The 27611-nt window shown below is 40.8% G+C and overlaps 1 protein-coding gene across 2 annotated transcripts in view; it reads left to right on the top strand.

The window, feature by feature from the left end:
- The window catches only part of scaper (S-phase cyclin A-associated protein in the ER), a 157332-nt gene extending 145086 nt beyond the window's left edge, over positions 1-12246 (top strand). For both annotated transcript variants that reach the window (XM_004915978.4, XM_012966882.3), the window contains exons 29-31: positions 4633-4824; positions 10636-10687; positions 11732-12246. In XM_004915978.4, the coding sequence (XP_004916035.1) occupies positions 4633-4824; positions 10636-10687; positions 11732-11826 (339 nt within the window). In that variant the 3' untranslated portion in view covers positions 11827-12246. The remainder of the gene's footprint in view (positions 1-4632; positions 4825-10635; positions 10688-11731) is intronic.
- The last annotated feature ends 15365 nt before the right edge of the window (positions 12247-27611 follow it).

Below are 27611 nucleotides of genomic sequence, written 5' to 3'. Positions count from 1 at the left end.
CATACATCATATAGAAGCAGGGTCAAGCTTTATATATTCAAGCCAAACAAGCACAGTAATTAGAATCCTAAAGAAAAAAACATGAACATTTTCTTTATAGGGGTGCAAAGATTACAGTTCTATCTGCTCCTCACAATGGTCCTCATGGGTTCAAAGTAAAGTTGTTCTCAATCCCAACTGTGGACATGTTAGGACCTGTTTCCTATACAGGCATGGGGTCCGTTATCCAGAAACCTATTATCCAGAAAGCTCCAAATTACATGAAGGTCATCTCTCATTGACTCCATTTTAATCAAGTAATTCAAAATTGAAAAAATGTAATAATAAAACAGTACTTTATACTTGATCCCAACTGAGATATGATTAATCCTTATTGGAGGCTTTGGATTGGGTTTATTTAATGTTTAAATTATTTTTTTTGTATGGAGATTACAGAAAGCCTTAGCCAGCCCTTATCCAGAAAGCCCCAGGTTCCAAGCATTCTAGATAACAGGTCCAAAACCTGTAATAGCTAGGCTGCAATATTTTTAAAGGCAAGACACTGATGAAGATGGGACTTTAAAGTGGACCTGTCACCCAGACATAAAAAGCTGTATAATAAAAGTCCTTTTCAAATTAAACATAAAACCAAAATTCATTTTTATATTAACACATTCAAACCCATTATAAATGCATTTAAAAATCCCAGCTGTCAATCATATACTGCCTGCCCCGCCTCTATGCCTCAGGCATAGAGGTGGGGCAGACAGTTACTTAAACTTTCCATTCAGCACTCACATTCTCCCTACCTTCTCACCATATAACTGTGTAGCCAGCGCTTGGAACTCTCCCCCCTTGCCTCTCCCCCCACCAGCAGCCGCCGCCGCTCCCTTCCCACTCGGAACTCTCCCCCCTTGCCTCCCCCCCCACCAGCAACCCCCCCGCCGCCGCTCCCCTGCCACTCGGAACTCTCCCCCCACCAGCAACCCCCCCCCGCCGCTGCCACTTGGAACTGGTCCCCCTTGCCTCTCCCTCACCAGCTCAGAGGTGCTGAATGGAGATTACGACCTGCTGATTATGACCCGCTGATTATCCACATTGCGCATGCGCCGCCTCTGTTCACAAGTCCTCAAGTCTGGAAAGGAGAGAGGCATCATGGGAAGTTTATTCACACAGCTCTGCGTTTTTTTGTCCGGTTTGGCTTCAGAACCTGTAAACCATCACTATATGGGGAGACTTAAGGGCACCTTTGAGACAATGGATGGTAAACCTGCAGCTTGAGATTAACTCTTTTCTAGCCTTTCCTTCTCCTTTAATAACAGTGCCCACAAAATGGCAGCTGCCTGCTAGCTGTGACTGTATGTTTCCAAGACTAAAGGAAACAAGATTTATATCATTTATATAGTATGTGAAGTTAATTTCGCTTAACAAACACAATAGAAAAGAAACTAGAATTATTTCTTAGGGTGACAGGTCCCCTTTAAAGTAAGAGTGAGGATTGATACAGGGAGAAGTGAGTGGGGAACAGAATTCAGCAGCATCAGAAAGAGCCCTGTGTCAGCCCAGCAGGCAGTGGCACAATACCATCAAATAAAGCAGCAACTGTAGAGTAAAGTGTGAGGCACTAAGGAATGCATACCAGGGGATAAATGCAATGAACATGTAAACCTGGTTACCCTGAGTTATCTGCTCATCAGGCACTTATATTGCAGTGTCACCCACTGTAACCCGCAGCATTAATATTTTCCTAGTTGTGTCTGTAAGTTACCCTCCCATTTAGATTGCCTCTTCAATTCTTAACTTATTGCAACTGTACCTACTGTACTGTATTTATTAGCATACTTTGTGCTTATCTATTATTGTAATAAGCCCCTGTTATATTAATTTATTGTTCTACTGAACAGTACTGTGTATATAAGTAGCACTTTATAAATAAAGATATACATACATACATAAATGTTATGGTCTAATAACAGTCATTGTATTACCTACACCACCATCTAGCATGTAGCCAGGTCTGACAGGAGTCATTTACTAAAAATAATGTGTTATTTTATTTATAATGTTATTTCTATTTTTGAAGTTGCTGCTCAGTGCAAGCAGCCTGGTCAAGTAAGTGGTTAACTCCTTACCTAAGAAGTAATGGATCATGTCACTACTTATTGTCTTCCTCAATTACCTTCTGCTATGGCACTGTATGCTGTGCAGAATTACCTTGAGGTGTTAACAATTTAATCCTTATTACTTGGCCTTTGTTACATGCCAGAGGGAAGAAATGATCTGTAACGGTAGGTATCACATACCCAATATTGTGTTTCCAGCTCAGATGCATTCATTATATTTTATTTATAATTATAGGGTGTTCAGATGTGCCTGGAAACACATAAGGGGGCTCTGCAATGGGTGTATATGCCAACACAGCAGCAGCACCGACTTACACATAGCGCTACTGCCACATAGCCTGTGTATCTACAGACACAAGATGGCACTGGGATCATCCTCTAGATTCACACTGTGAACATGTGTGCTGTACTCAAAAAAAAAAAACTTTAGGCCTTCCCCAACTTGCCTTCTTTTGTTGCCTACATTACCGCCATAGCTTTGTGTTGAAAGTGTATGGTGATTATTATTTATATGTTCCATGTAAGTAACATTTTTTACAGTAAAAAAATTGGTGCTAGGTGCAAAAAAAAAATCCTATTGTATGCTGTACTATCATGCAGTATCAATTCAGCATCAATTCAGCAGAGATGAGATTAATAGAAGCTAAGAGGCTGATCTGGCGCCAGTATTAAAACGTGGGTGTCCCACCTCACGTCACAGAGCTTACACCTAAAAGCCCACCCCTCTTTTCCTCAGAGGTTAATGAGAGATGTTTATCAGAAGTTGATGAAAAGGTTTTCACAAAAGCTTGATAGTGGCTAGGAAATGTTGAAAGTTTTGGGTGAACTGCTCACTGATGCCTGGTACAGAAAATCATTCCCATGTATTGATTTAACCCTTGCATAGGAGTCTGTCTACGCTGTGTTTAATGGGGAAGGAAAGCGGTGTTCCCTAATGGTACAGACTGCATGGCACTTCCCTGTTGGATTTTAGAACTGTATTTGTTCCTTCCCTAGGCTTTTAGTGCTACATTCTAAGCACTAACTAATATATAGTTGCGCAGTGTTTTACCCTGGGGAACAAACTTAGTGCCTAACCTGTATGAATGGATTTGAAATGTGGTAGGAACCCATGTAGACGGGAGGAGGGGGGAGCATACAAGTCTCCTTGAAGGTAGTGCCTAGGTAGAAACTGAACTGAGGACCCCAGTGCTGCAAGCAATGCTAACCACTGAGATGATTAAAAATAAACAGATTGTATCTATTTATAACCATTTTATTAATCAGAATTAAAATGTAAGCTTCATGAAAAGGGATTCTGTTACCCCTGCATGGCAGTATTTATTTAAGCCTATCTGTACATCTATGGGGTGTATATTACAGGTTTACAATTCTTAAATCTGTATGCATCTGTTTATATATATAGAGAGAGTGTGTTTGATATGTTGTTTTCATTTCGGCACTGAATAAGTCTCCATCCGCTGGAATGTGACTCGGTGCTGCAGACAAAGAAATGACTCCCAGCCTCACGGTCAGTAACTCTGTAGGTGCCCAATGAGCGCAAGCAGAATGGCAGAAGGGAAGGAATCCTGCACTGCTGCGAGGGAACACTTTAGCCCCAATAACAGATTTTGCACTTGCAGCTTTTCTTTCAGCTATTTTAAATTTTAAACAAGGGCATGCAGTTAACAAAAGACTATAAGGCTGGCAATTTGCTGCCTCAGTTGTACGGTATGAATGCAAATAGAAATACTACATCTGGAAATTAGTCCAGTGAATGCTAAATATACATGATGCACCTGGGATAACAAAGCAAATTAATACCCTTTATACAGGTATAAGATCTATTATCCAGAGTATTTGGGGCCTGGGGTATTCCAGATTAGGGATTTTCTGTTATTTGAATCTCCTTACCTTTCTGCTGAAAATCACTTATATGTTAAATAAACCCAACAGAATGTTTTGCCACAAATATAGATTCATGCAGAATTCTAAGGAAACAAAAAAGTTAATCATTTAAAAAAAAAAAAAAATAATAATAATTATTTGCTAATAACTAGGAGATAATCATAATTAAAAGCTTTCTGGGTAACAGGTTTTAGCCTGTTAACCTTTAGTGCACTGCTATGCTACTAACTCACTTTCTAGAATATTATTTAATGTGAACCACTCCATGCACCATAATAAGCAATAGTATTACCAGTACATATTTACAGAGCATTATTCCTTCCACTTTACTAAACTGTAATAATAACACTAATAATGACACTATTTCTTCCCATGCCAACTGCAATTAATGTCTATCAGCAGTACCAATGCCAGTGGAGCAAGAAAGTACAGGGTTGGTATTAGTAACAGGGCAAATGTAACTAAATGCATTAATGCACCATTGTAGCTGGAAACTAAGAAACTATAACAAAAGGAACCACTTTGCCTTTCTGGCTATTTCTTTAGCTACAGTTTGTTTCTACTTGTTATTAAATTCCTATTTGTAGTGAAGCAGTAAGGAACATCTGGAGTATCTGTGCATTAAATACGAATATCCTTACAGGTCATTGTCCAGTCTGGCCGTCACCCCACCGTACTACAGAAGCTCTGCCAGCTGCCATTCCAGTACTTCAGTGACTCCCGCCTCGTCCGGCTCCTTTTTCCCACGCTCATCTCCGCCTGCTACAACAACCCCCAAAACAGACTCATCCTGGAACAGGAGTTAAGCTGTCAGCTACTCGCCACTTTTATTCAGGTACAGACCTTGATGGGGAGGGAGAAGGTATGTGTGTCGTGCAAACCTGATCTTCACTGGGTGAGAAACCAAATCAGGGCGCAAGGGTACGGGAATTAAAGAAGTGACTGACCCATGCTAATGGCAATGAATGTATTTAGGAGATAGTTCCCCTACTTACTTACTTACTCTAACTAGGAAACATACCCTAATTATTTAGTACATCGGTTTAAAAATCTAAAGGTGTTATGTTATAAAAGGCACTAAGTTTGCCCAGGAGTAGTAACCCATAGCAACAAGTCAGGCGGCATAATTTACCTGTTTAAAAGCGAACATCTTATTAGTTGCTGCGGTTACTTCTCCTGGGCAAACCTTTAGTGCATTATATATCGGGGAATAGCTGTTACAGAGTTTTATGCTATCACATAAATGTATGAATACTCCATAGTGAATATTTAGAGCATGCAAGTTTAATGCAGTTAAAACACTAATCACTATATCACTAAACACTATACAGTTTAACAGTAATCTTGGTGGCACAGATTAATGTAGCTGCTGATCACTGGAATGAAAACTCTTGGCACAGTACAGCCTGGAGCAATGATACTGGCACTGTACAGCCTGGAGCAATGACACTGGCACTGTACAGGCAGGGGCAATGACACTGGCACTGTACAGGCAGGGGCAATGACACTGGCACAGTACAGGCAGGGGCAATGACACTGGCACAGTACAGGCAGGGGCAATGCCACTGGCACAGTACAGCCTGGAACAGTGACACTGGCACAGTACAGGCAGGGGCAGTGACAGTGGCACAGTAAAGCCTGGAACAGTGACACTGGCACAGTAAAGCCTGGAACAATGACACTGGCAGAGTAAAGCCTGGAACAATGACACTGGCACAGTACAGCCTGGAACAATGACACTGGCACAGTACAGTCAGGGGCAATGACACTGGCACAGTAAAGCCTGGAACAATGACACTGGCACAGTACAGCCTGGAACAATGACACTGGCACAGTACAGCCTGGAACAATGACACTGGCACAGTACAGTCAGGGGCAATGACACTGGCACAGTACAGTCAGGGGCAATGACACTGGCACAGTAAAGCCCGGAACAATGACACTGGCACAGTACAGGCAGGGATATTACTGGGTTGCTTACAGCCTGTGCAGTGTTGGTGGAACAGAGTTAATGAAAAGAGAGGAACATTCCCATCCTGTTCTTATAAATGAGTGTGAGTGTATCTGCGTTAGTTCAGGCCTTGTATAGATGTGATTGCTGTGTTTGTTTATACGCAGCTCACAATACAAACCTTTGGAAAATGAACACATGGCAGGCAAATGAATTCTGATCTTTGGCAAAGCAATATCACAGTGAGGTAAATGTAGCCTTCCTCAAATTAGGTTTCATATTGCAAAATGCTAAATAATGCTAATATTTTATTTACAGAATTACTGGCCTTTCATATCCAAGATGAAGGAACTTTTGGCCCCCAGTAAGGGTGCTCTGATTAATATAATATAGTTACGTAAATGATTCATTAGACCTCCTGTGCTGCAACAACTGAATGTGTAGTTACAAATTGTTTGCCATTTGCTGCTATTCTCGTCACATATAAATATTAGGCATAGCAAGCAATTCTGTTATGGTTACACTGCTAATAATACAGATTTTGCATATGAGTTAATAAATGCACATTATAACCCATGTCAGGAAATACTAAATAGAATATTGTGCTGAGTTTAATTTGATTCCATTATGCAGCAGAATGATGCAAAACCTAGATCAGCCTTTATGGGTTCTATGCCAGTTGTACATTGTGGCTCAGATGAATGCGCTTGTTTGCTCTTACACATAGTGACCGTAATGATAAATTACCCACCCATTTCCACCTTTTTTTCTTCTTACTTTATTCCACTTTATTGGAGCCCATATTTCTGCCACCAATGGTAAATTAATTCTACAAAAAATATGAGAGTGACCCAATAAGAATCTTATTACCACACATTATCAGTCACTCCCTGTGGTGCCCCTAAAGGAATACTGTCATAGGAAAACATGTTATTTTCAAAACACATCAGTTAATAGAGCTTCTCCAGCAGAATCCTACATTGAAATCCATTTTTCAAAAAACACACATATTTAATTTTGAAATTTCACATGGGGCTAGCCATATTCTTCATTTCCCAGGGTGGCTCACCTGTGCCCTGAAAAACTTCAGTCACACTTTACTGCTGATCTGCAAGTTGGAGTGATATCACCCCCCCACCAGCAGCAGATCAGCAGAACAATGGGAAGGTAACAAGATAGCCGCTCCCAGTAGATATCAGAATAACGCTCAATAGTAAGAAATCCAAGTCCAGCTTGGGACTCCTCCATTTACATGTGAGTTTGAGAAACAATAGGTTACCTGAAAGCAGTTCTACTGTGTAGCGCTGGCTCCTTCTGAAAACTCGGACTCGGGCACAATGCACTGAGATGGCTGGCTACACACTTATATTACAGCTAAAAAAAATATATTTGTTGGTTCAAGAATAAAATTTTAAATTAGAGTGAATTATTTGTTATGTAAACAGTGTAATTTAGAAATAATAAGTATACCATAAAAATCATGACAGTATCCCTTTAAGGACCAGAAGTATACTTCACTACACATTCACGCTCTCTGTTTTGCATTTCCTTATTTTCCTACCCATAGTTAGAATCCATGATACCCTTGCATATGTTATAACAGTCTATTTACTTGTATGTTATTACATTGCCATTCTGCATATATCACTGCTCCCTAGTGTATCTTTCAGCTGTAAACTTCTAATCTTTACATTATCAGTGACATTAATATGTAACTGAGTTGAGTATAAACTGGTTTTGTACCTCTGATCTGCTTTTCCTAATAACAGTGAGTGAATGTTGAAGAGTCGGGCCTCAGGATATTACTCCTATTTCTGTTACTGTATAGGCAATGCCACACATTATGCAATTGTTCTGCTTCTGTTGTTATCCCACAACTGTGCTGCGAGCCCACCCTCGTGCCTTGGTATCCTGTGTGCCGGGGAGGCAACTCTTCTCCTCTGTAGCCACAAATGACTTGCTGCGTGCTGGAAAACCCATATTTTATCCCATGCTCATATATTTTCCATTCTGTTGGCATGCAGCTAATGAAGTTTAGAAAATGAACTTGTCGTTTAGCATTTAACATATGATTAACCCCTAGGAACACAATTAACCTCCTTCTTAAATGTTTCCATTTCTGCGCTATATACCTGGCCAGTCACACAAAGCAGCATGTCATTTAATGTAAAGCTACACTTCCTTAAATGTGTGATTTTTGCTTTACTATATGATATGCCTTGATATATGAAAGTAATGTGACAAAGAGAATTGCAATATCATACACTGCAATGGAATAATAAGTCCAGAAGATGGGCTGGGTTCTGGTAATGAACAGGTAATAGCAGTAGTAAGGCCAACTAAACCATTCACAGATGCCAATTATTTTTACATTTGCCTGGGTGGGGAAGCTCAGTATGTCCGACCTCCCCCCCCACCAAATTGGCTACAGTATTATATTGTGTGTATTATATTATCTTAGTATTAGTATTATATTATCTTTGTGTGGTTAGAGATTGTGGCTTGCCCAGCAGCAGCAGCATAGTCAGTGTCTGTAGCGTGTACCACCCACACGACTCTGCCATATAATGTGAAGTATCTGACTCAGTAGCACTGTAGGGGTTGAGGCATTTCTATTGCTGGGAAATGCAGGATTTCCTGGCAGCAGATGAGTTAAGAAAAGTGGAGACAGGAGCTCTGAGCTGTGTAATTCACTGCTGCGCAGAGCTACTTTCTGCCCTCTGATCTCCTAACCTATAAACACTGTGTCACATTTGCTTATTTTTCATTGTACTGAGGAAGCTGTAGCTTGGCTGCTCTCATCTGCACAGCTCTCTCTACTTCTAATAATACACATGGCGGCTGCACAAAAGCATAAAGGCTAGATTTCCTCTTTCCTAGTTTCATACCTATTTACACAATCGCCAGTTATTTATTCAGAAGCACAGTTTGGTAAATATGGCTAAACATGCTTTAAAAAAGGCCAGTATTCTGTAAATAATGTATAATAATGTAAATTTGTATTTTGAGATTGACCAGCATCTGGAAGACATCTCTTCACTATAATATGCACAGGATAATGCAACAATGCCGGCCACCGCACAAATTCACCTTCTGCAAATAAGCACACCTAATGCACTGAAAGAAATGGTGTTCATAGAATATTTTGGCCAAAGCATTGCAAGTTGACGTGCCATGCTCACTGTAGTATGTGACTCCTGCAATAGACTGTTTAAAGAGGAACTATCACAAAAATGAAAATGTAATTTCTCACAAAGCTAAGGAACTTTCTAAATTAAAAATGTTGAACTGTTTCCGAGATGTTACATATGCCAGCGGAGAAAAGCCGATCTGCTGCCTTCCGTCTTCTCTATCTGTGTGCACTGACAGGCTGATCCCATGCCTGTAAACACACAGATAGTAGAGACGGAAGGCAGATCTTGGCTCACAAACACTAAAGTATGTATTTTTGTGGCAAAATTCATTTTGTGTGCACTGTGCACACAGTGTGTCGGATCTGTCAGCGCAAGGGGGTGAAAGGCAGCGGATCGTCTCTTCTCTTCTGCCCAATCTACAGAGAAAATGACTTGTGTGCCATTAGCCTTATAGAGGGGGACTTTCATGCTGGCTACACATTGGCACTAAGCAGATTACACAGCCCATGTGCCGATAAATCACATTACTGTAAGTCCCCAGTTGGCAAATGATCCTTTTTCAAACTTGTCAAATTTGGTCCTTGGATCAGCCTTGCAGTTTCATTGTAGGCACAGGAGCTGTAAGATAGGTTGGTCCGTGACTGAAGAAGAGAGACACTGTGTTACAATGTACTCACTCGATTGGTGTGTGCCTCTACCACCTTGCCATGAACTTTTGAGCCGGGTGCTAAGCAGTCACATAGCCCCTTGCCAAGGGTTTAAACGAACATCACAGTGAAATCAAACTGCAGCACATCCTTGTTGCAAAAGTGAAAAGGTGTTTTTATTTGCAGGTCAGAATAAACAGGCAACGTTTCGGGCTTATACCAGCCCGACCAGGCTTGAGAAAGGGCTGGTGTAAACCTGAAACGTTGCCTGTTTATTCTGACCTGCAAATAAAAAAACACCTTTTCACTTTTGCAACAAGGATGTGCTGCAGTTTGATTTCACTGCACTGTGTTACAATGTAGACATGCAGCCTAAAAAATCTGCGGCCGGGCCATTGATCTGGTCACCCTGTTGATTCCTATTCACTCTCTGCTCTCACTTGCTTGAGTATCTCACTATCACAGTTTGTCCCCAGGCACTTCAGCCAGCCTGAGCATACAACGAATGTGTGGGTAAAATGCTGCTATGGAGTGGTTAGCCCAGTCATCCCCAACCAGTGGCTTGTGAGTAACATGTTGCTCCCCAACCCCTTCAATGTTGCTTCCAGTGGCCTCAAAGAAGGTGCCCATTTTTGAATTCCTGGCTTGGAGGCAAGTTTTGGTTGCATAAAACCCCAGTGTAATGCCACATTGTGGCTAAATAGCCAATTATAGCTCTTATTGGCACCATCAGGAACCTCTTTCATGCTTGTGTTGCTCCCCAACACTTTTTCCATTTGATTGTGGCTCAAGAGTATAAAAGGTTGGGGATCCCTGGGTTAGTCCATATGGAACAGCATTATAGAGGACTGTAGTGTAGTGGTGTAGGAGGAACTGACCAATTTTCTAACCTGCATATTGTGTTATGGCCCTAGGATTGTTTACAAGCACCAAGCCAACCTGAAAGCAAGACTCCTCAGTACAAAGGTAAAGTAACTCATTTGCATTGTTAAAAAGCACTTTCCATCCCATTGGCTTTTGGCCGGCAAAGAAAGTGTGTGGCTTTTCTGTCAGATGCTGCTGGCCGAGCATTTAGCATAATGAGGAGTGTGCCGATTCAGTATGATGAGCACTGAACAAGCCCATAACAAAGGGCAGATGAGAGGCAGCTTGTTCTCCTATTAGTATCTTACACAAAGACTTTGAAGTGTTGCATAGTGAAAAGGTGGCTAAGTCCCCTGCTCACCATTAGCACAGCCCGGGGTGGGGGGGGGGGGGGGGGGGCGGGGGAGCTACATATATTTGAAGGAAAAGTTGAGTGTTGTCAAGGTAATATAAATATTTGAATTTTGTCAGAATATTTATTTTTTTCATTTTTATTCAAGTTAAAGGGATATTAAGACCTTATAGTACCGATTATCTTGTTTTTAAGATGCTTTCTTATCCCATATCTAAATATAGATATAAAGGTAAGAAACAGACTTGGGTTGAAATATTCCATTATCATTCTAAAACTGCTAACATCAAACCGCTCCTAGTCTCATCGTGTCAGGAGATTCACATTTCAGGATGGTTGGGTCATTCAATTTAAATAGCCTTTCGCTGTCTGTCAGAATGCCTATAACTCCCTAAATTTCAGCCACATCCCATTCTGCCAACCCAATGTAAGTCTGCAGCGTGTCTGAGCTGTGCAGCTGATTTCTCTGTGTGGTACATGCTCTGGTTCCAGCCCCCAAATCAAAACAATAGTCTCCTGCCCAGCCTGGAAAGGCACACCACCAAACAGGGTGATTAATATATATATATATCTGCCTACATACCTATGCACATTTAGTAACTGAAGCAGTTGAATGGATAAAGCCTGAATGGAGACAGGGTAGTTGGGGGACTGTCTGTCTTCAGAGAAGTAATAAGGGATCCTCCTCACCAGTCTGTCTGTTAACCAACTGCCTGTTTCCCTTTTAACCATGTGATCACTTCATATTGCCACTTCATATTGCCACTTCATGTTTCTCTCTATTGTATTTACAGGAAATTCTCGGCACTACCTGGAATTCTCTAGCCGTTTCCCACGAAAGTTCTGGGAGCTTTCTTTGCAATTCTTCCTAAAAAAGGATGATCAATGAGTAATGCGGTTATAGCACATTTTATATTGAAACATTTTAAAGTGAGACCAGCCCACAACATGTACAGAACTGTGATATTTCTAATTATACTTTCCTCACTGTATGTACAAATGCCCTTAATACACTTATTTATTAGTTCAGTGTGTAGATATTGGTGTAAGATTTTGCTAGCATGTTGCCTCATCTAAAATGAAAGCCTGGTTTCCAATAACGTTTTAACATTTGTTCTCCTTAAAAGTAATGAGCAGCCATTTCAGTAGCTGTTGGGTCACACTGACGGTTACTATATAGAAGAAGCGATAAAAGCATCCTTGCTAATAACTTTGACTGGACTTAAGAAGGAATCTTTTCTTATATGTACATACCTATATATATATATATTTATATAACTTGCAATAAAATAACTTATTCTGTTCATAAGCTTGTCATCTTCTTCCCTGGGATCTGCTTCTTACACTAGAAACTCAGCACAGGCAAATATTGTACTTACTGAAATTCCTGTGGGCATTTGTTTTATTCCATCCGCAAACCCATCTGAAAGTATCTACTGACTGAATGAACTTGCCATACAGTCCCACCAACAATGCATCTTTATAACAGTACCCTCTTAGAAAAGAATTGTACACCATTAATGCATAATTGTGACTAACTGCACTTGGGTTATGCTTACTACAAAAGTGTTGCCATATTTTTCTAACTATATAAATGTGCACCATACCAATCATTTTGTTTTTAATATAGTACCAATGTAGCCTCCACAAGCTTATATACCGTATCCTAAGATGCTGTGGTTATGTACAGCAAATGCAAAGATTCCACAAATATAACTGATACTATAAGGCCAAAAGCATCTGGACACTCCATCTGAAACACTAGAACACTCTTAAGTTTCAAAACTCTTTGGAAGCACAAGAACTATTCCTTAGAGGCATCAGGTTTTATGGATGATCAGAGGCAAACAAACCTGTCATGACCATGTCAATACCGTTGGCTGGAGTGCTGTATTGGTCATCATTATTGGATTCTGGAGCAGTGGAAACATTCTCTGGAGTGATAAATGGCGTGTCACCATCTGGCAGTCTGACCAAAAAGTATGGGTGTGGCAGGTGCCATTAGAACACTGCATGTCTGAATGCATAATGCCAACAGTAAAGTTTGGTGGAGGAAGAATAACGGTCTGGTGAATTCATCACATTGGGAAAGGCTCTTTACTGTTTCAGTACTATAACTTCCCTGTGCACAAAGCAAGGTCAATTTGCCAAAATGTGAGTGTAAGAACTTGACTGGCCTCTAGGAGCTCAGACCTTAGCCCAACTGAACACTTGTAGGATGAATTGGAACACTAACATCAATGCCCAAACCTCACTAATGCTCTAGGGCAGTGCTGTCCAACTTCTGTTGTACCGAGGGCCAGAATTTTTCTGACCTGCATGGTGGAGGGCCGATAATGGAAGCCAGTTTTTACCACTCCCCTTTTTGAAACCGCACCCACTTGAAACCACACCCATGTTATCACATGACCATGCCCATATTAATGGTTGTAGTACAGCAAAAACCTGCAATACTCTGCCTGCCTGTGTGCCATACTTGGCTGGTTTGCGCCATCCTTGGCCTGTGTGTGCCATACTCTGCCTTCCCTACCCTGCCTGCGTGTGCCATACTTTCACTGTGTTTGCCATTCTTGGCTGGTTTGTGCCATACTTGGCCTGTGTGTGTCATACTCTGCCTGTGTGTGCCATACTCTGCCTTCCCTACCCTGCCTCTGTGTGCCATACTCTGCTTGCCCTATGATGCCTGTGTGTATGGCACACACAGGCAGCCTACAGTGACACAATGCTGGCACTGCTCCTACAGTCTGCACAATAACTATATATTAAAAAACTTTATAATTGCAGTACCACCTCAGTATATGTTCTTTTTGTAGTGTGCAGGGATTATTTGTGGGTTTCTACTGCTCCTGAGGTGTGAACAGGGGAACAATGGGGGTGATTACAGCCTGAGCCTGAGGTGTGAACACTGCAGGGGGTGAACAGTGCAGAAACTAAAAGGTGTGAACAACACAGGGGATTACATTTTTAAACAATACAGGGGGATTACAGCCTGAATCTGAGGTGAGAACCATGCAGGGGGGGCAGTTAATCACAGTACTGATACCATTTAAAGCTTACACAAGAGTAAGCCATCAAAGCAGCCAGACAGGTGGGGGGCCACACAAATTCCACCAGCTATGTTCCAACATTTTGCCTCTGCTAGTTCAGAGAGCGATATTGTGGCCCCCTTGGCCCCCTCTGATGCGAAAACCTTAAGCACGGAAAGTGTAGGGGGGCAACATCCCATAAGCCTCTTCAGGGTGGCACTAGGTACCAGAGCGCCCCTCATTCCTCCAAAAATGAGTAAACAGGAGTAAACAACCTGCTTGGTGTGATTCTTTAGTACAATAGGGCAATGCACCAACACTTTCTAATAAGGTTTGGTTATAGTATTGACATTAAGCCTCCTCAAATCAATGAGCATGGGCATCAGTTTATATAACCTGCTTCCCTGAACTCCTGCCCCAGGTATATTATATGTATGTCTTTGTGCACTCCCTTGAACTACATCTGCAGAGGTACAAAGTGGAATGCTTTCTTTTCAATGATTTTTATTTGCATTTTAACTTTTACAGGTTGGATATCAATATAATGTCATTTTGTATTGAACAATCTATATCCTTAAAGAGAGAAGAGAGAAAAGAGAGAAGAAGGAAGAGAGAAGTGGTCCCATTCTTGATAAATAGTGGGGCCAAAGGGTGAATAAGAAAGACATAACAAGAAAATAAAAATAAGAGAAAAAAAGAAAAAAAAATTAAACTTGACGGTTTCTTTATATTCAAAATTGGTCATTTGAACTTAATAGTATGGTGTAGCCTTTGAGGTCCCATAATAAAAATAAAACTCAATAAGGTCAGCATCTGTGGGAGGACCGTTTGTATTCAGCCCCAATAAAGTTTACCTTGATTCTTATTTAAGTGGAATGCTTTCATAGTGTCAGTCTTCTAGTCACATGAATACCTTATGTGGGCTCCTGGCAGCTACAAGTACATCTGCTCAAGGGCTCAAATATGCAGTGGAGGGGTCCAGGCACATGATTTGCTCTGGCATTCCAAAAGCCCAACTTCCAGCACTGGCAAATGTGTATGTTTTTATGGAGTTGCCCATCAAGCATATGACTGCTCAGTATCCTTTTGATTTGTGATCTCACTGACAAAGAAAGAAGACTTATTTCTCCTCAGAGAGCTGGCTGCAGGAGTGAGAAAATACAGCAGTGTCCCAGTGTCCCTTACCCACTGATCCACCCTCCAGGCTGCGGCTATTTACAGCTTTGGGATTCCTGCCAACTTGCCCATAAATAATTAAGACGGCATGTCATTAACCTCGAATAGAAGCGGGCTTGTATTTCAATTAAACATCTAATTGAAAAATCCTAGTCACTGTTTCAAATCCTACAACAATTCTGTACCGTGACTATCATATCAACAGAGCTGTTGCAGTTAACCCTCTGGAACAGGGACGTATATAAAATCTATATGTACAGTCATTTATTTGGCGCTCGTGAATTTATTTAGTTAATGCTGATTCCGTGATTCCACTGTTTGCCAATAAGAGCAGCATAAATATATAATAGTAGCACATTAACAGTTTCCCATTTCTGGGGCCCAGTTTTAGAAAATGCCACTGAGCAATTCTCAACTTGTGCATTAAGCATTTACTTTGTGAATTTTCCTGCAAATGTCTTTGATTTTATTATTTTAGTCGTTACAAAATTTTAGAAGCCTTGATTGGAGCACAGCTATTGTTCATTTGAAACACACACTGATGTCTGCAGGGTCTGACAGGGCCGCCGGGACACAAAACGGGTGCCCAGACCTGATCCCTGTTACCGCTTCCCCTGGCTGCCAATGTCCTCCCTGACGCGTTTCACTTATGTGCGCTCAAGGAAGGACATCAGGCGAGTGCCCCTGGAGGGGGTTATGGGGTTCGCGGCGGGGGTGCGGGTGATGCGGCCGGCGGGGGCACCTTGGGGGGTGCGGGGCACCAACCCTGGATGTCTCCATTGGTTTGAATTGATTTCTGCAAGTTTTTGCTTGCAACTTTTTTTTTATGAAAATACAGCAACAATTTTTAAGAGCAAAGATGACTACCCTTAGGGCCAGCTTTCCCGGGCACAGGTAAAGAAAATTATAATGAGAAAAGATACCTCGCTCACAGGAGCTATATATATATATATATATATATATATATATATATATATATATATATATATAATTTTTTTTTTTTTTTTTTTTTTAATACTGTGATACATACATTTTAGAAATGCCAAAAAGTCAGTCTGTTCAAGTATCGTTTTTTTTTCTTCAAGATCAGGCATCTCAGCTTTTGATAAATCTGCCCCTCATACTCAGTTGCTTCTATAGATCTATTAAAGGACATATAAACTAGGGATGCAACAAACCCACTTTTTTGGCTTCGGCCGAACCCACCCTAATGGATTCTGCCGAATCCTGAACCGAATCCGAATTAGCATATGCTAATTAGGATTGGGAAGGGTTAAAAGGGTTTAAAAATCCCCCCCTAAAATGTAACCCTTACCAAATGCTAATTAGAATTCGGTTTGGCCGAAGCCAAATCCATCAAAAAAAAAAAAAAAGGCTGGATTCGGTGCATCCCTAATGTAAACCCTATCATTTCCTACCATGTATAAAGGTTGGACCCATCTGCCCCACCCAAACGGCTTCATTTATGCTGCATATATCCCCACTGTTCACCAACACCATCAAATCTTTCTAAAACAAATAGCTTTCACCTGGCAGCCATTTTCCCTCTGACACAGAAACATGTTTCTCCAGCAGAGTGCACAGCTAGAGCAGAGTTTCTATAGAAACCAGCGATGCCATCTCTTCAGTGGCTGCTAGGCTGGAGGGCGTATTTAGTAACCCGAGTTGAAAAGAACTGAGCAGGCTCAGTAGCCAAGAGCCAAAGTCAATTCCTAAGGGAGGGGGCCAAGTGGGTTAGAGGAGGAGTCAGTGCTGTCCAACTTCTGTGGTACCGAGGGCCGAAATTTTTCTGGCCTATATGGTGGAGGGCCGTTAATGGAAGCCAGTTTTGACGACTCCCCTTTTTTAAACTGCACCCACTTCAAACCACACCCATGTTATCACAAATGCTATTAAGACTATACCCACATTAATGGTGATAGCGCAGCAAAAACCCAAATGGTTGATGCTCACTGTAGGGATCTCACCCTTCATTCACAAATTATATTATGTCATATTAAGACACACCCTTAAATCCATTTGCCTCCTCCTCTCCTGTGGATAGCACAGCAACCCCCAGCATATAATTACTCACCTTAGGGACCATATAATGAATATTTATAACTGCTAACAAACTCCCAGAATAAAAAAACCTCCCACAGGCAGCATAGGGCAGGCAGAGTATGGCACACACAAGTAGTGTTATGCTGCCTGTGTGTGCCATACTCTGCCTGCCCTATGCTGCCTGTGTGTGAACCAGTCTGCCTGCCTTATGCTTTTAGTATGGAAATTTTGAATCAGAAAGAATATGATTATCTTGATTGTAGACACCCTGTTATACCTATTTTCCATGTGTTGCCGAAAGTCCACAAGTCCTTGGATGAAGTAAAAGGCCGCCCCATAGTGGCAGGGATTGGGGCCCTTAATGAAGGTTTGTCTATTTCTTTTTGGCTTAGACAGGGGGATGTTTTCTCTACTAGTCAGAGTGAGTTTATTATGCAAGCAATATATTGGTTGCTACATACTAATTATTTTCTGTTTAATGGCCATTATTATCTCCAAAGACGTGGGGCTACTATGGGGGCTTCATTTGCTCCAACTTACCCCAACCTTTTCATGGGTTGGTGGGAGAGGCTCCACGTCTTTGGAGATCAGAATCCGTTTTGTGGGCATATTATACGATTTTACCGCTATATAGATGATTGTATTGGGGTGTGGGATGGTGATGAGATCTCTTTGCAGCGGTTTGTCGATTATTGTAATCTGGCCATTGAAGGCATTAAGTTTACCTATGAAACTAGTGGGGAGAAGATCCCATTCTTGGATGTAGTATTTTCTGTACAAAATAACCGTATAGCAACAGATTTATATTGTAAACCCATTACTCGTAACACACTTTTACACGCAAAGAGTGGGCACCCTCAGAACTGTGTGAGAGGAATCCCGGTGGGACCGTTTTTACGTCTCAGACGCATATGTTCCTCCTGGGATTCCTTTCATAATCAAGCTATGCAGCTGTGGGATAGGTTTGCACAAAGGCGTTATGATACCAAGACCATTAATGTAGCTTATGAGAGGGCAGTTGCCACCAGCAGGTCTGATTTACTAAGTGGTAAATCCCAAGATAAGGGACATACATCTGATAAGGCTAAATACAAATATAAGCATAATTCTAGGTTTTGCCTGACCTTTGGAAGAGGGGCCTTGGAAATACAAAAAAGTGTCCGCAAACACTGGGGGGGTCTTACTACAGGATCCAGACCTATGTAAGGTCTTGGACGAGAGACCCCGATTTATCTTTAAGAGGGGCAGAAATGTAGCCTCATGGGTTTCTAAAAGTTTATACTCTACCGAGATTAATAAACAGGGGGCAGCATGGATGCGCTATAAGGGTACCTACAAATGCGGAAGGAAGAGGTGCAAAGCCTTTAACTTGATTAAGGTATCTAAAACCTTTATGAGTTCTAATACGGGGTGCACCTATCAAATTCAACTGCCAGACTAAGGGGGTGGTTTACCTTGCCACATGTGAATGTGGAGCTCAATATGTAGTTAAGACCATCCGAGGGGTGGGCACACAGTTTCTTGAACATGTGTTAGCAGTGGAAAGAGGCAATCTGAGGTCTGCAGTAGCTAAACATGCTATTGAGGAGCACAGTAAGAGATGTATGATCACTTTTCAAATTATTGATAAGCCTAGGCTGGATATCAGAAAGAGAGAACTGGATAAGAAGTTATCTGAGAGAGAAGTGTATTGGATATTCTATCTGAAAACTATTGAATGTTTTGGCGGTCTGAATAGGGAGTGGGAGGTTTCCTGCTATTGCTGATGTGCTATAATTTATTATTCTTTATGTCTTGCTATAGATGTTAATATTGTGGATATAGCGGATACTCGCCCTTTAGAGACGGTATGGAAGGATTTTTATGTATTATTATTCATGATCCATTATTGTGCATGATGATTGTTTTGATTCATAACTATTATGATGGACATGTGTTCGGGGATATATTTATTATGAAATGAACTACACGACATAATGAACAGAATAGATCTGGGGAGTGAATTAAGATGCGTTTTTCCGTATGGAGATCTCCTTCAGATTTAATGTAGCAGGTGACGTACAGATATTATCTATGTTGAGATCTTATGCTGGTTTTATCTTCCCAATGGTTTTATTTATATCTATTATTATGTTGGAACCCAGGGGGTTAAAACACACCTTGAGGGTGGGTCTCACGTGTGTATTTAAGGTACTGGTGGGTGTGGGATACCTGTTATGGCTTCTGAAGAAGTGGCAGGATGCCACGAAACGCGTTAAGCTGATGGTGTAGTTTTTCACATGCTTTTATGGAGACAAGAAATAAAGAATATATTTTTTATTAAAAAGTGGTCTTGGTGTGCTCCATCCACCAACACTATTTTTATGCGGCCTTATGCTGCCTGTGTGTGCCATAGTCTGCCTGCCCTATGCTGCCTGTGTGTGCCATAGTCTGCCTGCCCTATGCTGCCTGTGTGTGCCATAGTCTGCCTGCCCTATGCTGCCTGTGTGTGCCATAGGCTGCCTGCCCTATGCTGCCTGTGTGTGCCATAGTCTGCCTGCCCTATGCTGCCTGTGTGTGCCATACTCTGCCTGCCCTATGCTGCCTGTGTGTGCCATAGTGTGCCTGCCCTATGCTGCCTGTGTGTGCCATAGTCTGCCTGCTCTATGCTGAATCTAAGGTGAGAACCATGCAGGGGGCCAGCTAATCTCAGTACTGATACCATTTTAAAGCTTACACAAAGGTAAGCAGTCACAGCAGCCAGACAGGCCCTGGGCCGGCCCATGGGCCACCAGTTGGACAGCACCGTCCTAAGTGATTAAGGGGATGCTGTAGCCTTCCTATTAACCTTTGAACAACCAGTGTGTCGGGTATATAAAGATTTCTAAGAGACTGTTCACTGATGATTTTTTTTGTGGGAGGTTTGCATGTCCTTTAAGGATAATATAACTACAGGTATTGGACCTGTCATCCAGCATGCTTGGGCCCTGGGGTTTTCTGGATAAGGGGTGTTTTGTAATTTGGATATCTGTGCCTTAAGTCTACTAAAAAAAATGTAAAACATTAAATAAACCCAACAGGATTGTTTTACCCCCAACAAGGATTCTATATATATATATATATATATATATATATATATATATATATATATATTATATATATATATATATATATATATATAAGGTACTGTTTTATTATTACAGAGAAAAGGGAAATCATTTTTAAAAAATTTGAATATTTTTTAGTAAAATTCTGTAAAAGTCTGTAGGGGATTGCCTGTATGTAATTTGGAGCTTTCTGCATAACTGGTCTCCAGATAGCTGATCCCATACCTTTATAACTATTGCTCATGTAATAAATTGCTGGTATTTTGCATACAGGTTTCTGCAGCTGGTTTGTCAGATTACCAGTGACTGCGGGAGTTATATTTTTGCATGTTTATTTCTCCCCCAGCTTTGCCGTACAGTGGAAATGTAATGGTCCAACAAGCAGGGTTAGATAAGTCTTACATGCAACTGCCAAAGTATTCCAGCCAGTCCATTGGTGCTGCAGGAGCCCTCAGTGGAGTTTCCTTTTTATGTTTTCTAAGATAATGCCACTAAATGGACTTGTTTCATTTGATTCCTTCCAGGAGAAAGGGAATGTGTCCCACGTTGTTTCAGTCTCAAATTGCTGTTTGATTTAAGACTCCTAAACTTAGCTTTTACTGCTTTTTAACATTCCTCAGGTCTCCTGACTCCAGGTAAGCATAAAAATGTCTGGCTCTCAGCAACGCTCTGAAAGGTTCGTGCGGTTTCACTTTATCTGGAGCACTAAGCAGCGGGCAGGGTATTGTGGCTGCTTGGAAAATTACAGAAAAAAAACTCCCATCTTTATCTCAGATCTACCAAGTGCACATAAACTAATTCCTAGTTAAATGATTATTTTCTTTTCTCTAGACTCAAAGCCCATTCTCTCATTCAGCAAGTACAACAGGGAAGTCAGATACAATGTAGATTATCAGGTCAGCACTAATACTTCTTCCATGCTATTTTTAATTATCTTGTTGGCAACAGTAATGGTAGTCATGAAGGCATGAAGATTCACTGTAGTATCTCAGCTTACATGAACCCATGAATTCAGTATTCTCTGATGTCAGTGTTCTCCAGCCTTGTGTTTGTAGCCTCTCATCATAGCCATCCTGCTACCTTCAACTTTCCAGCAGCTTAAAGACACAATACCAAGTGCCAGTGTTGGGTCACTATGGTATATAATGCACTTGTGCAGTTCCTTGTAAATATCTTTATTAACATGAGACCTTGTAACTAGTCATGCTTACAAATGTTCACTACTCCTTGGAGCCTTTATACTGTATGTATTCTTACACTATATTCAGCTGCACAGTCTTACTGTGAAACATCCCTTCTAATATAGGCATTTAGGGTACCCAATGGATCTTTGTTCTCTTGCAAGAAGCATGTACTTATTGTACAGTGCTGCGGAATATGTTGGCGCTTTATAAATAAATGTTAATAATAATAATACTGCGTATTTGGGTAATAAATGAGGTCACATACCACTCCAGTTTCTCCTTTGGTATATTTGGACTGTTAAATATGATAAGACTAATAATAGGCAATGCAAGGCAAGTATTTAATTCTAAATGTCAGTAGTCATTTGTTTGCACGATAATAGAGAGCTCAATCTACCATACACTTGTGGAAGTATTGGGTGCTTACCAGAAGACCTCTTACTTGCAATGGAGTCAGTACATCATTGTAGAAAAATCCTGAAGCGCACCAAAAATTTGAGGTGTCAAAATGGGATTATTTATTTAGCCCTTGTACATCTGCAAAAAGGGCAAAGTTTTAGGCCCCTCCAGACCCTTTATTGAGCTACTAGTAGCAGCTACTTGTCACTGATACTAAAATAGACAATGCTGATCATGTACTGATAATTGTCGCTACGTGTGCAGAGGGCCATTCTCAGTATTGTCTATGGCAGGGTATTTTCTGGAATTTAGTAGCCATGACAAGTAGCTGCTACTAGTAGTTTTGTGTGTCTTCACCCTAAATGTCTCCCTGAATGTGGCATAGTAATGTATGGAGACAGAGATTTAGATGAAAGTGTTATCTAGTGGTGTGCAAAGGCCTTCTCATAATATTATCTGTGGTGCAGGCAAAAGCCCAGTTCTACTTATCTTCCCAATGGTGTGGGCCTGTGGTTATAATGAATAATGCTGGCCATACACACACCAATATAATCGTATAAAACTCATTTTATATGATTTTCATACTATGTGCGGGCTCCAAATTATTGTCCCAATTCACAGGTTAGAAAAAGATAATATCAATGCATGTATTGTGTATGTTTTTATATCCTTGGGTGACTTACAGTGCATTACTGGGACATTGTTATCTGCCAATTATTTTATGTTTAGAACATCCTCTGATTTGTTATTTTTAGTATTTTATCCTACAATTTCAATCTGAATGTTAGTTTTAAAATCAGAATGTGAGTGGATTGCCACTGATCACGGATTAATGATAACAATGAAAAAGGCCACAGGTAGCTTAGTACCCACTATTGTCAGCCTTGAGTGCCACCAACCTGAAAGTATACCCCTGTGTGCCACTGCCCTAAAAAGTCTCTAAATTAGCAGGAAAAAATGGAATGCTTGCACAGTTTATAAAGCAATCATTTTATAAAAGAACCCTCTTTCTCATATGGAAACACCCATGTTTAAAATCTAAACATTTTAAAACTATTAAAATAAGCATTTTTTCTTATTGTTTTGTATGTTGTCTATTAAGTGTTACTGTATCGTTCCAAATGACCACTGCCCAACCCAGTACACGCTGTTCATTTTCTCAGTATTAGGTCTCGTTCCTACGGCTTGGTTATGAATCTTATTAATTACAGCAATGCAATGTCTGTCTCTCCAAGTATATTTTTCATTAATTAGAACTCTATATCACTCTTCATTATTTCACTTTTCAGCAGAAAAAAACTCGTTCTACGCGCTCTGATGACAAACTCTTTTCCATTTTCTCTGCCATGGAATCCAAATTATCTGTCAGGGCTCTAGTTCTGAAAGCCAGCTTTGTACATGATTTGTTCTCAGAAATCCTGGTGCTGTATGTCTGTCAGGGGCTATATTGGGTATATGCCCCACTGTGTGCCAAGCATGACAGCATGCCCCACTGGGTAGCTCAGAATCGGTGAGCCATCATTTGCTCTTCTAGATATACTTGAAATCTCAGCATGAAGGTCATTTAGGTATAGACTAAAAGGTAAGTATATATTTGCTGTAATAAATAATCTTAGAACTATAGCTAAATTACACCAAAATTTTCCTGTATCTATATTTTCATGAGCAAGGAGCGAGGGAGAGGAAATCTTCTCTCCAGCCAGCGGTGAAATGCCCAACAATACCCACCCCTCTGCATTTATTTTAATTGCAGCATCTAAATCCATTACATGTGGCAGACCCTGGTAATCTCCTAAAAATGCAGAAGAAGGCATTTCTGTGCGACTACCTGGGAACTCCGCGTGTAAGGTGTTTTACATGTGTCAATTCAAATGAATGCAGAATGGCAGGTAATGTCAAGTGTTTCATTGCCTGCTGGAAAGGGAATTTCCCACAAAGCAATGAAATGACTGTCAGGTCCCTTAGGGGAGCCCTAACAGTGTGTTGGACCTTGAAGAGGGGTCTTGGCGAAAGGTTAGACCTGGAAAAGTTTGACAACCAGTCTTCTACAATGTCCCTTGTGTACTGTAGACTCTGAGTGAGATCAAGTAGTTGACCCAGACTACACTACAGAAAAGTAAAGGCTTATTTTAAGTACTTTGTTTGTGTGCAGTAGGTCACTCCTGAATCTATCCTATAGCCCTTAGGTGACCTTTAACAGCAAGTGCTTAGTGAAATCCCTGCTTGACCACAGATGGAACAATGATCAGACCAGCAATGACTGACACAAATGCATTCAAGCATCAAGTTCCATCTGCTATGAGGAATTTTGAATTTATAGTACCAGCCAATGAGTGTTGAGGTTGAAAGAGAAACCTCTGGATCGGCCACAAATCTAAAATCTTTTGAAACAAATAGCATTTTGCAGGTCCTCAGCTATAGAGCTACTGAAGGGGCCTGAATGCGGAGATGTACAGATAACAAGTTATGGGGGTTGTTACCTGTTATTTATATAGGGATGGCACTTTAAAGAGAATTCTCACATTAAAGAGCATGCTCAGAAGCCTTATGCGAGAGGAAACCCATGCAAACAGTCTCTGCCTTAATCTAAATTAAGCCTAAAAGCAGTATTGCTAATCTTTGTGCCACCATATTTCCAGGTACAGGCAGACTTCTGACTACTTACATCTGATAGAGAGTAGTAGAGTATTTAAAAAAACATAAATGAAATACTTGTGAAGCCCTTGAATTCCTCCAAAAAAGGATTCTGTGCATGTGGGTATGTTTTTGATATTGTTGTCGTTAGGAATTTATTACAAACAAATGTAGTTCAACATGTGACAGAATCAGGTTAGTTAATTCCCAAGACTGGCATACTTTCAAAGATGGGTCGGTGGCAACTCAGAAAATTGCTTCCACACTGGGTTAACCAGCCTTTTGCAGGAGGTTTATTTGAAGAACTTGCCAATGTGTTATGTTTGGTTGGTGCAGAAGGTAGGTGATATCTCAGAACCAATGAAAACATCTTATATGTAATAAAGACTAGGGATGCATCAAATCCAAGATTCAGTTTGGGATTTGGCCTTTTTCAGGAGGATTCGGATTCAGCCAAATCCAAGCTTCTGGCTTGAATGCTTAAAATCACGTGACTTCTTGTCACATCAACACGGAAGTTGAAAAACACACGGTTGTCTTGAACCCCTCCTTATCCTAATTTGTATATGCAAATTAGGATTTGGTTTGGTATTCTGCCAAATCTTTAACAAAGGATTCGTGGTTCGGCCGAATCCACAAATAGTAGGTTTGGTGCATCCCTAATAAAGACACCCACAAAATCAGTAATTATAACTGTTATTCCATTCTGTGGTTTTGTGAGCAAAGGGTTCAAATCAGTACTGGGTGAAGAAATAATACTGACCAGAGACTGAAAAATAATAGTAATACTGGGACAGCATCAAATATTCACTCAGCACTTTTAAGAGAAACTTTGTTGAAAGGAGAAACTGTTTGGATTTTACCTTAATACAATTATTACCCTTCTAATCTAAATACACTTATAATAAAGATATATATTTATACCTATATGTAAACATACTTAGGAAATGTGTCTGCTCTTTCCTACCTCTGTGGAGTGCATTTCATTCCAAAATTATCTAATGAACATGTCTGAATCTTACCTGTATGTATTTTTTTATGAAACTGATCCAAAATGATGCAGCAGTTCACATGGAAATTGCTTTATAGAACATGTAAAGCCTACAGTTTCCTACCATGTATATAAGTTGGGCACATCTCCCCCACCAAAACCACTCTATTGGTATTGCATATATCCCCTCCATTTGCCAGCACCAATACATTTTCCTTAGGCTAATGCCACATGAGGCGTTTTTATGCTGCGTATTTTCTAATTTTCTCAGCGGCTGAAAAACGCCCGATATCATCATCCATAGAAATAACTTGAAAAGACTCGAAGCAACCCACACAATGCGGAAATACGCTAGAAAATGCCTTAGCATGGATTTTTCAAGCGTTGGCCGATATACGCCAGTATTTGCAAAGCAAGCTATTCCTATGTATACACAAAGGCAGCTGCCAGACCTAGCGGAAATACACTGTGTTTTTAGCTATTTCGCACTATTAGCACCATGGAAACGGGATTTGCTACGTCACCAGTACTAGGCTGAAAAACGCCACGTGTGGCATCAGCCTAAAACTAATAGCAGCTTTCACCAGGCGGTCATTTTCCATCTGACATCAGTGACATTTATATCGGCAAGCAGTATATGTGCACTGTAAAGTTCATGCAATAAAGAATGCAGGCTTACACAGGCAGAACTTACTTACTCAAAAGTTCATGCTCAGTTACCCAAGAGCCAAAGTAAATTCCTAAGGCAGGGGGCTGAGCGAGTTAATGGATGAGAAGGAATCCTAAGTGATTAAAGGGATGCTGCAGCCTTACTAAATAACCTTTGAACAACAGGTGTGGCAGGTATTTGCCTCCTGCACCACATAAGAGTATGGCTGTGTAACAGAGGTGCTGTATCTTAGGAAAGCCAAACCAGCATTCTACCATTTTCTTGACCTCCAAGACCACTCTTACTGGATTCTATGAATGGGCTTTTTATTGGTAGGCTCTGCATACACTATGGCAGCTCCTAATTCCATGTATGCAAAAATATACAGATAAGCACTGAGCACAATAATCTCTTCCAATATGTTTTACTGAATATAATGGTATAATGCCACCTGGTTAATTGACCCGGCAGGTACAACTGAACCCTGATACCAATGTTATTAATAGGGAAGCAAGACAAAAATACAGTATATTTAATATACAGACCATAGTTAAGTTAATTTTATAATTTATTACACGGTAGATTAAAGCTGTGCCAAATAAGGCTTGCTATATGTCATTTTTAAAAAAATGACTGTGTTGTTTTGGCCTAATTATTGCAGTTTCCTCAGATCTTATGGTTTATCCATTTGGCTAGAGTGCTTGGAGCTCCCCGGTGTTAATGTCAACACACACAGTAGCACTAACCCAGGGCCAATGTGGCAACTGCATTGGCAGGTACCTCAAGGCATACATCAAGCTCTGCCAAAATTTAGTAGCGTTTCATGCTATTTCTCAAAGGCAGCGTGCACTAAAATTAGCTTTTTGTTTTTTACTTTTTAAAAAGCGTGCACAGCAAGCAGTGAGTGGGTCCCAGAGTGTGTGCTTACAGAGTATTCTGTGCCCCCAAAGTGCTGCCCTCATAACCCGCATGCATGAGCAAACAGCTTAGAGGGGACACTGGACTTGTGTAATCATCAGATGAATTTGGCAGCATTATTTCAAGGTAAGGTATCAATCTTTATTTGTAAAAAAGGAGAAATACTGTGGAACTGAATTTGTGCCCACTTTATTAGAAATATCTTAGTATAATACAAATTTAGCTTTGAGACTGCTAGAGGGCTTGTGTAAAGTTCTCCAGCATTTTTACACTGGGTGTCTATTCCATGTGCTGGGTTTGCCTCTCCATGATAAATTGGTGCTTTTGCAACTGAAGGGAAAAATGTAAACAAGCAGCCTGAATTGAAATAAGGGCTCCCCAAATGACTAGAAATGTAACCTGAACTTTAGCGCAGGAGGATGTGAGCAGAAGGTTTGGGAAAAGGATAAGGAATGATTGTGTCTGAGGCTTCGGTTTCATAAGCTGCCTCCGGCTTTTCTCCATTCATTATCTCTCTTTATTTCCGGAGATCTTAGTCACTTGGAGAGCTAGAAATGTCCCAGCAGCT

Source organism: Xenopus tropicalis, chromosome 3, assembly GCF_000004195.4.
Source record: "Xenopus tropicalis strain Nigerian chromosome 3, UCB_Xtro_10.0, whole genome shotgun sequence".
Lineage (NCBI taxonomy): Eukaryota > Metazoa > Chordata > Amphibia > Anura > Pipidae > Xenopus > Xenopus tropicalis.
This window is presented reverse-complemented; position numbering and strand designations above follow the sequence as displayed.